A 16,232-nucleotide genomic window follows, 5' to 3' on the forward strand; every position below is an offset into this window, starting at 1 on the left:
TGCATGACAAACTATTTTAAAGGTGGTCTTTGTTTACTAGACAGATAACCAACCTAGAAAGTAGTGAATATGAAGAAGACCTATTGGTTCAAGCAGACTAAGAGATGCCCCTAGAGCAATACTTTCACAAGAGGGTTATAAGACCAACAAGCCATATGAACAAAGGATGTGTATAGACGCATATATAGGAAGAAGGTAATTTTATTTCTGCAGATAAAATTGGGAGAACTTATAATAAACAAATACGTGCAAATGTAAAAGAAATAGAAAATTAAAAGTATCTGCAGAATAGAGAGCTTTTTTTTTTCCCAAACTGTATTTTATCTTCCTTACTCGAAATAAAACTGACCCATAATCTAGTTAGTGTATATTTGCTATCAAAAAGAGAAAATACCGAAAGGATCTTCATTCTGTCAAAGAGCGCTGGAGCTAGTGTCCTGAAGCTGAAATAAATGTCTAGAAACAAGCAAAATGTACACATAGTCACGGAGTATAGTCATCCACCAGGAAAACCACTGAAACAAGCAACAGATCCTCTATCACTTAATGTCTTATACATCACTCAGAAAGTCACTTACTCTTTAATTTAAAGTCTTTTAGATCAACACAAGAATAACTTGGCGAAATTTAATGATTTCTGAATGCTAAGTGAGGACATCTCTGTACTAGGTACAAAAACAAACAGAAAAAAATGACACAGATGTACATGACTAACTTCTCTCACACCTGAGGAAGGTTTGGCTTTCTGAGAGGGACTAAGAGAACCCCAGCTCCTTGCAGCAACCTCCCTGACACTTCCCAGCTTTTCACTGACCTTCCCTTTCAGTTCATTCTCCATTTTTTTTCCTTTTATCTTTTCTAAAGGAGATTCTTCTAGTACGACTGGCATACAGCTATTTCACAAACTCAGCAAACCACAGCCAGAGCTGAGGAGTCTTCTGTCATTGCCATTCACCTGACTGTCTTTGTAGCAGACATACCTCCTATCTAGATAGCAGGATTCTTTCTTCCTTCCTTCCTTCCTTCCTTTCTTTCTTTCTTTCTTTCTTTCTTTCTTTCTTTCTTTCTTTCTTTCTTTCTTTCTTTCTTTCTTTCTTTCTTTCTTTCTTCCTTCCTTTCTTCCTTCCTTTCTTCCTTCCTTTCTTCCTTCCTTTCTTCCTTCCTTTCTTCCTTCCTTTCTTCCTTCCTTTCTTCCTTCCTTTCTTTCTTCCTTTCTTTCTTCCTTTCTTTCTTCCTTTCTTTCTTCCTTTCTTTCTTCCTTTCTTTCTTCCTTTCTTTATTCTTTGTTAACAATACCTTTATGGCCATCTTCAAATTTACCTTTTTCTATTGAGGCAGACTGCAGCGCCAAGCTGATCAAGGAAACACTGCACGGTTATGAAAATACACTACGTGTTTTCTGAATTCGGTGCCAACCTCTGTGTATTTGCAATCAAACCAAATTGCTACGGAATTAGATGTTACGGGTTTTTAGACAGAGAAAGAAAAGCAATGAAACTAGTTAGGAGCACCCAAGCAAATAATAAATGCCAATCCAACAGCCACAGCATCAGCTCCTTGGCCCTGTGCAGCCCATGATGTAACTGCCGAGGCAGAGGGCAGAGAGATGAGGGAATAGTAAACCTTTCGGGGCTTTGGGAAACTGGTGGAGCCAGCATCCTAGTGAAGAGTTCAAGGCTTCTAGGGCAACGATAGCAAAAGCTGTCAGCTTGACCAGGGATAATACAGGGAGACTGAAAGCAGGAAAGGTCTTTTCTCCTTGTCAGATATGGAGCTAATAAACTTGGGGGGAACTTATATTCTTATTTTTTCTTACCAGCTTTTGTAAATAAGTCACATGCACAGTCCTATTGTCGTATGACCTTCTGCTTGCTTTTGAAGGTTAAGTAATAAGTAATGAATTATGAATAATTCATAATTAATGAATAAGTAATGATCCTTTTCAGAGTGACTGGGATTGACTTGCTGATCACACTATTTCAGAAAGAAAAAGCTTGTAGCAAAAATAGGATTATTCTGTCCAAAGAACATGAAGAGAAAACACATGGATAAAAGCTCTATCATAAAACTCCTCAGAGAGAGGTGGGAGAAACCAGGTTAATTTCTAAGGACTGTCCTAGAAGCATCTCTCAGAGAAGGGGGGAGTAGGTACAACTTCAACCTCCAAACGAAGAAGTTAGTTCCTAAGCATAAAGACAGAGAAAACTCCATTCCTGTTTTCTTGGAAACTCTCCAAAAAGGGAGTTTGCAGAGAACACCTGCAGGGAGTCCTGAACAGATGCAGGTCTTGTAAGTCGGTGTAGGCTTAGCAATGCCTCAGGTTGGCTACACATGAGTGGTAGTCAACATCACTGCTTTACTGGTATTATAGGTCTGTAATGTTTACCTTCAAAATCAATACTTTAGAGAGGCTTGACTGCATTATATCAACAATGTGGGACTAGAGGAACTGCCACTAAACAAATATCCTCTTCAGGATGGAGGACCTAGGACAAGCATTCCTAGGTCAACTAACAGAGAGAGGCATTATCAACATAAAATGATAGTTCTTTTTCCTACCCTGTTCTCTTCCTACTGATTCTTCCTACCATAATAGTTTTCCTCAACCTGTGTCTCCTAGCTTCTGCTCCATATTACTGCTCTGACAATACCCACTCTCCTTCATCCTGCAATAATCACCTGAATTTTTTATTTGGTCGAAAAGACACGCTCTTTGCCCCTCCAAGGGACTGAGAGGCGTTGCTTCTCTCACAGACAAGCAGCATGTGTTTATCTTCTGGCTAGAAGATCCTTTCGCCTATTGGAAGGAGTGCTTCTCTGGCCGGGCTTCGGTGGGGACTCAGTGCACACCCTGTGGCTACTTTGCTGATGAACTTTGCATCACGTCAGTGGGCTGAGCAGTACTCTGCTCCCCACTGCAAGTGGGCAAAACTGGGTCACAGGCATGGGCTTCATCTACAGAAAAATATGATCAGTCTGCATCTCTGTTACAGACATGAGGAAAACCCCTGGGAGAGAAGAAGAGGTGCTTCAATTGTCCTTAATTTCCTACCTGTATTAGTTCTGTCTGCATGAAAGAGTTAGGATTTTGAAGCATGAATTCAGGCAAGTCAAGAAGGGTCCTAAACTGTTGCAAACTCATGTCTGTATATGCATATTTACTTATCTTTCACTAGGAGTTTTGCCCAGTATCCTGAAAACATGAATATATGAAGATTTACTTGAACAGCTCCTCACTGAAACTGGAGATATTTTACTTTCCCTGCAATTCCTCTTCTGCTGACTTCACTTCCCCTCGTTTTCACATGAGCTGAATGTCGGCAGGGTGTCCACTGGATAGTTTGACAAGCAAGTCCTCTGCACTGGCCTCTAGAACAGCTAGGAAAACTCCATATTCTCGCATGGGATTTGATAGAGCTAAACAACATGAACTCGTGACATATGAAAAATGACAAATAGGTCATGTATCTAACTGTGAAACAAACTCCGCAGGGGATAGTTTCAACATAACATCTGTTATGTATAAAAAAGGTTATGTGCTGAGTTTATTCATACCCTTTTTAGAGAAAACCAAACTTAGTCCAACTAATAAATTGTCCGAATTTATTTTAAACATGTAGTTTTAATTTTGGATTTACAGATTGCATCAATTTATCTGATTTTCTTCACATCAAATGAGGGAAATTAAATATGTATTATGTTAGCATGAAACATGTTTTCCTTAAAGCACTTTTTTCTGTCCACAGTGATTAGGGTCCATTATTGTTTGCTGTTCCCATAGTTGCTATTTTTCTACTGAAATCCAGATTTGTTTTTGTTGTTGACTCCGTCACTCTAAATAAGTTTCTTTGGAACTTCTTTCCAATCAATGTTCTTAAAAACAAAGCAATTTGCATTGCCCTGAAGGAGCTAATTCAAGGCATTTTTAAGTGCATCATAATGTGGAGACATTTTCACAATTTTGTTTTTTTATCAAAGTGATTTTATTGTAGCCTAATAGTTTCAGCAGAATGAAGTATCACTAACTGTACTCCAGTGAAACAAAAGCAAAAGTGAATTTTACTACAATCATCAATTCTGGACGCAAAGCTTTAATAGAAACAGCATTTTAACTTAGCAAAATACTGGAAGTGCACACGTGTGTATTTACGTACATATATAGATGTATGTATCCACCATAAAGAAACTGACTGCTAATTCTGTTTATATTTAATTGCTGCCCAGAGATCTACCAGTAGCACAACCTTGCTAAGAGTCAAGCTGTCTACCTGTGACATGAACTGTACAGGCTTAGGAGGAAAAAGCAGGAACTGAAGCAGGAACAAGGGGTAAGGAGAAGAGGCTCTCTTGTGACCATTTGATGTTAAATATTCTAACTTTTTATGATAAATGTAACTGCAGAGATATTGAACATTATCCCTTTATTGCACATAAAAGTAATGCATTATCTTTTTGGAAAAAATTCTGAAGCTACATCATTAAACATGTTCATCTCAGATCGCTGATCCAGAATACAACAGTATCAATAGCTTCATTATTTCATTAATTAACAATGAAAAACAAAGGAATGCATAAGTGGTTCATTACATGAACCTTTGTGAAATTATGTGTCCACTGTATGATAAATATTTAGGGTTTATTTTTTTATAAATTCTTATGTGCAGGATTTGTACTTTTTGTCTCTGAGTCCATATATTTTGGCAGTGTATCTTCACATAATACTGGTTAACATAAGGTTAACAGTCAGAGCTAACCTTTTTTGCTTTTCTATACACACAGAAGAAACAGTTTTCACACGAATTGCCTTTATTAGAGACTATGAGCGCAAAATAACCTCCTCTCTCCACCAAGATTACCACATGCACGCCTGGCATACCGATTCATGCTGAGAGGAAGGCAGCGATGCTTTCCCTCTATCACCAGCCCTAGAGGTGCCACACATCAGCACTGCACAGTTAGATATGATGGCCACGACCTCTCAGGGGCTGCCATACAGGTTTGCACATGGTTACTGATTTCTTTTGCCACCGTGTGCACGTTATGTGTTAAATGCCATCACTGCAGGCTATGTCCTCCGGCATTTTCTTTCCATATCTCAGCTGGAACCACTGGCCTCACAAGCGTCATTGGGAGAAAGTGCTGAGGATGCATCTCCTCCTCTTGTCTGACAGAGCCCAAAGACATAAATCCTACTTTCAGAAAGACATCAATAATTCTTATGTAGTAAACCTACATTCACCCCAGAAGCTGTGTTCACAAAGTGGTGCCGAGCTCACAGCTCGGGGTACAAGGGAAAGCAGCAGCTCATTTTACCAAGTGGATGTCAGCTGAAACACATGATTACAACAAAGGAAATGCACAATAAAAGGGTTTGGAATTGATCTCACCATTTTAATGTTTTATTACTGCTTCAATGCAATTCACTAAGTAACAATTCATCATAAAAATGCAGTAAATGCTGTTAATTGACACCTGTCTTACTCTTGTAATGTAGTGTGCTTCTGTATCTTAAGGAAGCCCCTAGATGATTAATGATTTTTTTTTTTTTCCTCTCTCAGGCTAAAAGATCTAGGGCATTTTACTTTCTGGAGCTCTCAATGACATTGCATGCTTTACCATAACTGATACTAGCTGTAACACTCCACCGGAAGACACAGAAGATACATTCTTTTCTCAAAATGTCATATAAATTTTGGAGGATGTTTTAAAATTACTTCAGTGTAGGAAGTGTATTGCAGATCTTGTCCTAAGTGTGACTCTAAAGAAGCACTTAAATCAACATTTAAGCGTTGCTTTTAATAATACAGCCAATATTTTGGGAGGGTGTTTGCACTACTTCACCTGCAATTACCTCATCAGGTTTTTGCAGAGTCTTTGATAAAACAAGAGATAAAGTCACATATCAGTGGACAAACTTAATTCACTTAAGGCACTAAATTCACTTAAAACAGTAACAGTGAACTTCAGGCAGTAAGAGTTGAAGAGGAGGAGATAACCCGCACAGAGCACCCATGCACCAAGCACAAAGTATACTGATTAGAAAACAAAATATAAGGAGAATTTTCCTCACTGGCTCCGTGTACCAGAGAGGAGTATCTAGTACAAATTCCACCCTGTACTCTTCTGAATATCAAGTGAGCCTCACATTTTAACAGATAACGGTTTCAGGACTGGCAGCTCCTGAATTAATCTATGTAGTATTAATTAAAAACACTTCTATCTTAGAAAATGTATAGAAGAAATATTGATTGCATCCATCTAGCAATTACAAAGAGATTAAGAAAGAAGATGGAAAGAAATGAAGAACCTGAATTCCTTGGAGAGAGGCATTTAAGCACTGCGCTCAGGCTCACCCCAACAGAGCTGCGTATGGGGTTTTCATTCTTCCCCATCTCTTTCTCCTGGTAGAAGGTCAGAATATCCCGAGTAAGAGTGACATAACTAGCAATCAGTGCTGTTTAGTCATTCCTTCTCTGAACTGGCAACTGTCACACAGCTTACATTTAAAAAAAACACAGTAAAAAAAGGTGGTTTTTTTCATCTGTATTTCAACCTCCACTAGACTTCTGTGTCATTCTAATATGTTTACTGTGGATATAATGTGTAATTTTTTTTCCTTCTCAACACTACTTAGACTCTGTGTGTCCGTTTGAAGCTTTATAAATAATTCAAAGAAGCACAAAATCCAGATAAACCTACTCAAATGTAAGATACATTCAGTCATATTTAATTGAGGAAAACAAAGAGGCAATTGCCAAAAACTGAAAATCCTTTTCAAAATCCTTTGGTCACAGACTATTCAATTATTTTTGAATAATTTACTGAAAGCCCCCAAAATTTCTACTGTTCTAATTTTGATGTTACTGAATTCTCTATTGAAGGCAGTGGATAATCGAACTGAGTTTACTCTTACTTCAATAGTAACCAAAATGGGATATTAGAAAAGAAGGAAGAATCCAGAACTCAACAAATAAAAGAAAAAGCTGTATTACTTTTTGTTGTGTCAGTATCTGCACAGGTATAAGACCATTAAAATATCTTTATTTTATCAATTTTATATCAAGAAACTATTAAAAAATAACTTCCTTTGCATTTTAGAATATCTCAAGTAAAAGAAGAAAATTAATAATTAGCAAGTTAATGAAGTAATTTTGGTTTTTATCTTTGCATTTTTCTGCTAAAAGCTGAAAAGCATTTTGCAAATATTAAGTATTCCTCTAAGTTGACTGTTTCTATTATCAACATATTTAGAAGAACTGAAGCACGGAAAGTACCAATGACTGCTGAAAGTCGAACACAAAGTCAACGGCAAAAAGGAGTATTTCAGATTCTACAGTTCTGATTACCCACCCACAGCCTTCATCACACAACGACACTCCTCTTTCTCTATGAAGACAAGATGATTTACCACTGACTTATCCATAATTGGAATATTCATAAGCAATTATAGCTGTGTTCAAAGAATGTTCTTGGACTCAAACTCTTGAATAAAGCTATTATCAAGGATTAAAAAAAAAAGAAAGCACATTTTCACAGAAAATAGCACATATTCATTTTATTAGGTTGTTTCAACTCTATTTACGAAATCCATGGAGTTGTACAGCAAATTGTACTACTAGTTCTGTACTGTTAGAGACCTTAAGTCTAGTAACACCTGTGACAACTGTCAGTCCAAATAAGAAATAAAGTCATTATGATCCTGTTAATGCGGAGCCACAAATGGAATTAACTACCAAAGTCTACAACAAACATCAAGGAAGGAAGAGCAAAACCTGAGGAAATGGAAACAATTCACAACATCAGAGCAAGTTGAAAGGCTCATACATGAGAAAGTAGGCAACTTTTCAACCTCAAAAGTTATCCTTTTAAAAGGTGTATTTTGGCACTCACTCCTCTGGAACTGAAAAGCAAGATATTGCTTATTTTACTTCAGCCGAAACCCACGGAGCCTCCAAGGGGCTTCACCAAATTTCGAAGCAGGCCCCTACGGAGCTAGAATTCAAAACAAAAATAAAAATAAAAACAAGCTGCCGCTGCCCTAATATCTCTGCTCAGTGCAAACCAGGCTGCTCTGTACTGGCTGAGCAGATCAGGACACTTTCCTGCGCTAGGAAGGAGCTTGGATTTCACTTTGCAGCACTGGGTGCTTTACCTCACGCAGAGAAGGAAATACCAGGGCAGCTTTATGCCCATTCCACACATGTCCCGGAGCTGTTAAATGAACACCCGATTTCAAAGTGTTTTGACAGCCTGCGTGAAAGCCCTGGCGCAGGCTGGTGCCTCTGCGGCCACCCGCCGGCACTGCTCTCCCAAGCAGGCCAGCCGCTTCGGAGTGAAGGAAAGCAGGAGCTGTCAATGAACGGCGGCTTTTTGTACCTGGAAACTGCAGCTCTATCGAATAAATATGCTTAAAAATTCCGCCCCCACACTCAAGCCTGGCTCTAAAGCAAACCCGGCAGGCTTTGTGTCAGTGATCCTCAGGCTGAACGGATTTTGTTTAAAACCCAGTTGCACACACTCAGCCTCAAAGCAGTCACACGACGCCCTGCTTCCCAGCAAGACGGCCTGGTAGCGCTGGAGGCTCACCATCAGCTGTGCAAACCCCTCGCCTTCACAGCGTTCCCCAAACCATGTCGGTGAGACCCCGTGAAATGGGGGTGCTGAGGCCTCCCGGGGGCAGAGCCGGGAGGGATGTGGGCAGTGCTGCTGGAGGAGAGCCCGTCAGCGGCCACTGCTGGGGATGCACAACGCAGAGAAGGCTGATGCCAAGAACCCAGAGGCAGGGAAAATTCACTGAGGAGGGAACTGAAAAGAAAACAAAAAGTGATGTTCTGGCTTCAAAGAAATAAGCAGCAAAACCTATCCTGGATATCTCTAAAGCCTCCTTACTTTTCTTTAAGCAAACAAGAAACCCATTGCTTACAAGCAAACTAAACTGAGCTAAACTATTCTACTAGAAAAAAGTTAACTTTTTGTGTCCATGGGTATATACTGATAAACTTTACTATGAAACGATTACCACTAACTTTGCAGAAGATGACATGAAATTGCAAGGCAGCCATACATATACACAAATTCTAAAATTTGCATGTATTCTTCTAAAGTCATCGAGGCTGTCTTGTCTCTAATGAGTCAAAACGATGCATTCTTTAAAACTAACTTTAACAAAATTGCAAGTAGTAGAACCTGATAAAAAAAGAGTGGTAGTAGGATGTCTCTCCAGGTGTGTTTTAAGAAAAATCAGATTTGCTGGGTGGATTTATTTCAGATGTTTGCAATAATATGACTCAGGAAAAATATTTCAGATGGGAAATAGAACTTATTGGTACCAGCTTAATGAAGCAATGGAATTACTTTTTTTCAGTGTCAGAATGTAATAATGGGCTTATTTCCCATTAGAATTTGCTCTTAATAACTAAGCGGATAATCACAGACACCAAAAGCCGTGAAATCCAAATTTCAACTTAGGTTCAATATATTTTCAATGTGAATATGCTGTATTTCACTTAAAATCACGTTAAAAATCCACAGGTAAATAAACAGTGTACAACTTTCTTTAACTGTTTTGAAAAAAAACCAACACAGTGTGATTTGATTTCTGTCAGAGAATATATGGCTTTTCTTGATCGATGTGACTTCTACTCTGCCTCCCCCTGCAAACGCTGTGTATCAATCTTTCTGCGCATTTTGGAGCACCGTGCATTGGAGTAAAGCACCCGCCATACAAGAGCCCCTGAGTTGGCAGCTATGTTTTGCAGACAGACCTTGAGAGATAGATGTATGTCGAGTTCCCTTTGGTGGATGGGAGAAAGGTTCATAAACACTGCAGGATAATCTCTGTGGACCCTTCCTTTGCAATAAAGGAAGACTGTCTCTGGCTGTAAGTTGTAAGAGAAACAAAAAATATAGACCCTTCCTTGAATTTCATGAGGATGGTGAAGCCATCTATAGGGGAAAAATACTTGATGTATTATGATTTTAGTAAATTTCATTGCATTTCAGTTTTAGGTTGTTTGTGATCCTAAGTTTTTCCTTTAGAGCCGGCTGAAAATAAATAAATATAATTGCCACAAATTGGCAGGGGGTAGAGACAAAGTCGTTCTATTTGAACAGAAATATGTGAAGGCAACCTTTCAACTTCTGGCTTGTTAAGCTACTGCCTTAGAAAACTACTAATCAAATGCAATCTAGGGAGATGCTCTTGATTTAGCTGTCATTTGTTGCTATAAGAAGTAGTGGAGCAATGAATGTAATACAAAGAAAATGCCAAATGCTTCAGCCCAGGAGATCTGCACTGAACCAAAACTTTCCAAGGAGCTACTAAAGAATCCAGCTGATAATCTTCACCACAGTTTAAAATTTAATTTCCACAGTTCAAATTGCTAAAGCTACCTTTGAACTCAGTGGAAACAGTCCAAAGTCCTTGGCAGAACTCACAACATGTACGCTGTTAATCTCCAATTTCTCCATCATCGTCAGAGTCTATTTGCTGAAGAACGGCTCCCAAATGTGGTTAAGTTACAGTTAAGTACAATGTATGCACAGAAAAGTATATAAGAGGCTATCCGAGGTAGAGATACAAAAGAAGACAACACACAATAGTTACAACCACACATGGCGATGACTTTACTTTTACTGCATTGTTCTTCCTTTCTTTTTATTCAGTGCATTTGTTCTTTATTGCCTCATATTTATGGAATATGTAAAGTGACTCTTAGCCCTAGGGAGTTCAGCTCTGGGGAAATGACACACACACACGACCCTGACAAAAGATAATGAGGAATGAGTCTCAAGAGATTCAAAATTCAAATGCAGTTTAATTGAAAAAGTTGAAGAAGATCAGGGAAAACATCTTTTTTTTCTCAAATTATTTCATCTTCTGCTATAAACAAAGATGAATGTTTCTTGAGTTTTACCCATTAATAATGTTGCTGTGAAGCTCAAGTATGCAAACCAAAATTAAATAAACAGGCCTGATTCATCATTACACTCCAGTTGTTTCGTACTGCTCTGGTGAAGCAGTAAATCCAGAAAAACCATGTTGTTAAACCAGCTTTATGGCTGTTCTGCATCACCAAAGTGGCACAGAGCAACTCGTCACAGACATGTAGCGCAAACCCAATTTGAAAAACCTCTTCCTACTCTTCACGTTTCTGTCCTCTTTCCTCTTTGAGACTTTTTTTTGGTATATTTTGTGAAAATTAGCTTCCGATAGGCATCGGAACAGACCTGCTGGAGGAGCAGCTCAGGCACTTCACATTATTAGCTGCAGCGTGGGATGCAGCCGCCCCTGGCAATTTCACAGGATTAAACTCACCAGTTGCCCTACAGCTCCTTTGACCCATCCTCTACTTAAAGCCTGTATACCATTACTTTCATGTTGTTACTCACCCTTGAAGCAGCTCCACAACATAAAGCTGGTGCGAACCAAAGATGATCATTAACCCTGACTCCTGTCCTACAACAGCGCCTGGCTGCAGTCCAGCACAAAGCCAGGGCAGGGCTGGGATCAGTGAATGTACAAACAGATGATCAAATCTAACGATGTGTTACTAAGAGCTATAACAAAAGGGGAAAAACCCCAAAATGCAAAACCTCTGGAAAACAAATGGGCCTATGACGCATACCTGCAATTTGTAAGATACTGCTCAGCAAAGCACTTACACTGCCATCGCTGAAGCCGAGCTCTCTGAGGCACTTTAGCACACTTCAGTTTCAAATGAAACACCTCTTACAAACACTTCATGACAGGTCCCGGGTGGCGAGAAAGTGGCACCCACTTCGGCACTACGCACCCAGGGGTGAGAAAAGCAGGACATGCAGCAAACGTGGCGGGAGCATAGCAAAGGTGCTAAATGCACTTCAGGCCCCCCTTCACGTGTGAGAAACTAATCCACAGCTGCTCACTTGCATGCAGGCGGTTTCCCACGCTACGCTTGTGTCTGGCTGGCTGCCAGCCCATTTCAGAGGTGGGAAGTAAAAGTGATCCTCCTTACCCATTTATTTCCTTTAGAACAGGGAAATAACTTACGACCCGTATTCCAGGTCAGGAGATAACAAGGTGGCCTCCCCAGCTGCAGCTTTGCACTTTCACCAGCTCATACCCCCTTTACACGCGCAGCTTCACTGCGGCTCTCCGCTTCGGCACTGCTATTCATGGCATCTCCGCAGTCTAACTGCAAACCCCACACTTCCTTACGTGAAGATGAATTTTTTCCCGTTCCAAACCAATTTTAATCCCTGTTATCAACTGAATTCAAAATCATCTTGTCCTGATATGCAGGGAAAAGAAGGAAATACTATGTATATCCTTTACCCCTTTTGTTTACAAAAGACCAGCAGGAGAGTTCTATTTTTAGGGAAGTCCAGAGGAGACTAAAAGGCATGAACAAATATATTGCTAATCAAAGTTCACCTATAATTGCATCAGAAATAATATAGAGCAAGATTTAGATGAAAATCACAGAATCACAGATTCGTAGGGGCTGGAAGGGACCCTCAGAGATCACCTAGTCCAACCCCCCTGCCAAAGCAGGGTCACCTAGAGCAGGTTGCACAGGAACGCGTCCAGGCGGGTTTTGAACGTCTCCAGAGATGGAGACTCCACCACCTCTCTGGGCTGCCTGTTCCTGTGCTCTGTCACCCTCAAAGCGTGATGATCTAGAACCCCACATAAAGAAAGAGTTCAAATTCACTGGCATAAGGACAAGGAAGGCATCCACTTAGGTTATATACACTGCTCTCTCAGTGGATGACTTGCAAAACCCGCCTTTGATATATTTACTAACGAACACTTAGCTCAGGAGAGGACATCCACAGACACTTACGGATTAACATCTGACTAAAACTCTCCAATGTTTTATACCTACAGGATAAACTGTAGGTGGGAGAATAAAGAATAAATAGAGCTACAGAAATGTAAGCATGGAGGCTGATGCTGACAAATTTTGAACTGCCCAGGTCTCACTTCTGTCACCACAGGTTGCATTACATGTGCTTGATACTCCTGGAGATTTGTTTGAGGATTCCCAGTCCTTAGCTTTTAGCCATTCAGGTACTATTTTCATTAGATTAAATAACCAATTCTCTGTTCAGTTACTGGCAGCATTTTTCATCTCAACTGGTAGATGAACCTACAGCATTTAAAATATCTGAAAAGCATTTACATGGTTTTCAGGAAAATTACGCACACACATTGAATCATTCCCTCCTGCCCTCTTTTCATTGGCTTGTGATCACACTCCTTTGAAATGAGGTAAAATTACAAGTGTGCATTCATGATTAATTTTAATTAGCAAACACCTACAAATCAATTATTAAATCGTCACCTAATTAGCAGGAATAGTAAGCTGTGAGCAGTAATCAGTGAGAAAAACTTCAGAGCGGAACGAGAAAACAAACAGCACGAAGCAAGCACACACTCAGAGCCGAGTCCAGCACCACTGAAGAGGAACTGAGACGGCGTCTAGGAAGCTCTGACCTGTCTTTCAGTTCAAGACATGAGGATATCCAATAATTTCTGTAAAAGCGCAGGTCCCCAGGCTTCACTGAGCACTACAAGAGCAAACGAATGGAGCTGCAGTACCTAGATGTTGTGTCACTGTGCTGTGCTCCTCCACAGCACACAAGCTCGGGCGTTTAGGCAATTTTATTTTCTATGTATTTTGATAACATTATATCATCTGGAAGACTCTTTCAGCCATTGATTAGCATTTGCATTTCTTGACCAGCTTATTGCATGAGCATACGCATCATATACTACCCAGAGTGGAAGTAGTTCAACTCAAGTACCATGCAGGTGATTCGGTCCTGACAGCAGGTATCCCGGTCAACTTCTGGAGGGAAAAAAACAGATCATCACCCCCTCAGTGTATAGGCCAGTAAAGGAACTGCACTTATGTATTGTTTTTAAAATAGTTTAGTCCAGTAATGCAATTTCATCTGCAAACACCTAACACGGAGAAAAAAAAAACACAAACAAACCATCAAACATGTTTCCTTTCTTTTTGCCTTCCTCAAATGAAATACCTTGCAGAAGGATCTTTATTCATCTTCTCTCCAATACCACTATTTAAAACATTAAGTCTTTCTTTACAACAAACGGAAAAGCACTACTCATGTAAGTGGGAGTTCTAAAAATTACAATGTGCAGTGCTCTCTATATGAAAAATCATTTATTCTTTTAATATGCAGTGCATAGAACAGTTCCCTTAAGTATTAGTGTTTCTGACTCAATACGAATTTGCCTTTCTCTCTCCTTAGATTTACTCGTCTAACAAAATCATATCAGCACAAATGGCATTACGCAATGTACCTTATAATGCTCCTAATGTAAAAGCCTGTCTCAGTGTGCTTTCACCAGAGATTTCTGCCTATGCTTTAACAGAGGTAAATGAAAGGAAAATTCGGGGTCTTTGAAAATCTTTATAAGAGCTTAATATGGCATGTCTTCATAACAGGGAAAAGTGAAAATATGTTTTAAAAAAGTGAGTACCTAAGAACGCTTGACCTAAAATACAAGTTTTAAAACGGGCCCAAAGCCTGTCAGCTTTTGTTTTCAAGACAATCAGGCACGATAGACAATCACCAAGATGGTTGGGGTAGTGAGCTGGGAATTTCAGTACCACCCACACTTTCTCCCTGCTGAACTGTGCAGCAAACTTGGCTCTCAGGTAGAAGAAAACATTTTATTCTCCATCTCACTCTTTCAGAAGGCTACTCAGAAAAAAACAACAGCTAAAGGCTCTAATGACCTCAGAATAAGACATGAAGATTACTGTGAATACTCCAAAGTATTCGCATTTCCCAGGCTACAGAGCTGTCAAAAAACTAGAATCTGTACAACAAAGTGTTCTCGGTCTTGCAGAAACTAGTGCCTTTTTTCCTGAGAAAGGAGCATCACAAGAAAAGCAATCATTTATGCAAACTGTACGCTAAGTTTTGAAACCTATTCTTGATGAAAATCTTTGGCAAGGCACATGATAAGGAGATCTCTAATGCAAAAGTCAGTTGATTAACTGACTACCTTAGTCCCTAATTGGAAAGGATTGCCATTGTGAGTTTCCTGGATGATGCAATGCCTACTTAAGAGGATACGTTTGCGCTGGAGCAGTTTTCTACAATCTAGTTTGCTTATGAAGTGATGCTTCCTACAGAGGAGGTTATTTTTTCACAGGATGAGAATGATTCATAATCACATCATTGCCTTGATGAGAATTTATTATTTTTCTTGCTCTATCTTACACCAAACTGACGAGTCAGCCAGCCAAAATGTCTGTCATGCTAGACAAAAAATATCCTCCTGTTGTACTGATAATAAAAATTGTTTATTAAAAAAACCCACCAACAAAAAAGAAAACAGGTGGAGAAAAGATTTTTCACTAAAGACAATCAGCTGAAATCCCTTTCAGGCTTATCTGCTTGAATTGACGATTATCTACTCCTCATGCAACACTAAATATGGTAAAGAAAAACATACTGCCTTGTTTCATCACTCACACTAAGAGAAAATGCTGGTCTTTGCGCTGAAATAAAAGCACAAAGAACATACTAAGCACTGCTGCTGCTAAGTATTTTGTACAGACAAAACACCTTACTACAGGGAACTCATGGTTTTGCCCCACTAAAATATTACATTCACAGTAGCGTAACAGATTTCAGGAAGAACATGTCACCAATTTCATTCTGGATTGAAGAAGACCGGTGCAATGACAACAGCATGTTTTCTACACAAAAACAATTTGATGCCACAACAGGCCTACATGGCTGCTTCCTTCAAAGCCTTGACAAACCCAGAATGAAACAGAGCTCATCCCCTAATTCCACAAAACAGTTATTACATTTTTAATACAGAGAAAGCAAGCGTTTCCTTCTCTTACCTTTAACAGATGTGCTGAAAGAATGCTCAGAGACATTTTTCGGTATGCTTGTGATAGAGGAATCCCTGACTTACATACATCAGCTGCCATGGCATAGTTCTAAAATTGTCAGATGAAGTGGTCTGAATTACCCAGCGGCTTGATAAAAATCAGCTTACTTCAGATCTAATCTAGAGACTGTGTGCAGATAGCTATGTGTTAGAGAAATGGCAAATGTTACAGAATCAAAAGGACAACTGAAGAACAAGCCATGAACTTAGAGTGCTATACCTATTATCTTTACTAGTATAGGAAATGTAATGTTATTGTTTCTGAGCCATATAAATGCGTACTATGAAATGAAAAATAACCAGA

General features: G+C 39.5%; 1 protein-coding gene across 6 annotated transcripts in view; it reads right to left on the reverse strand.

The window, feature by feature from the left end:
* Positions 1-16,232, reverse strand: part of CHRM3 (cholinergic receptor muscarinic 3) — a 285,137-nt gene that overhangs the window by 87,154 nt on the left and 181,751 nt on the right. Inside the window, exons 1-2 of one of the 6 annotated variants that reach the window (XR_010070520.1) lie at positions 11,392-11,456; positions 7,628-8,805 (exon numbers count right to left, since the gene is read on the reverse strand). The exons of 4 other annotated variants lie outside the window; for them this stretch is intronic. Coding sequence is in view for 1 of the 2 variants with exons in the window: in XM_063331016.1 (XP_063187086.1) it covers positions 11,392-11,441 (50 nt within the window). In the remaining variant the exon portion in view is untranslated. Of the gene's footprint in view, positions 1-7,627; positions 8,806-11,391; positions 11,457-16,232 lie in introns of those variants that run through there. One more of the 6 variants, XM_063331016.1, reaches the window with a different exon arrangement.

This window comes from Chroicocephalus ridibundus, chromosome 3 (genome assembly GCF_963924245.1).
Source record: "Chroicocephalus ridibundus chromosome 3, bChrRid1.1, whole genome shotgun sequence".
NCBI lineage: Eukaryota > Metazoa > Chordata > Aves > Charadriiformes > Laridae > Chroicocephalus > Chroicocephalus ridibundus.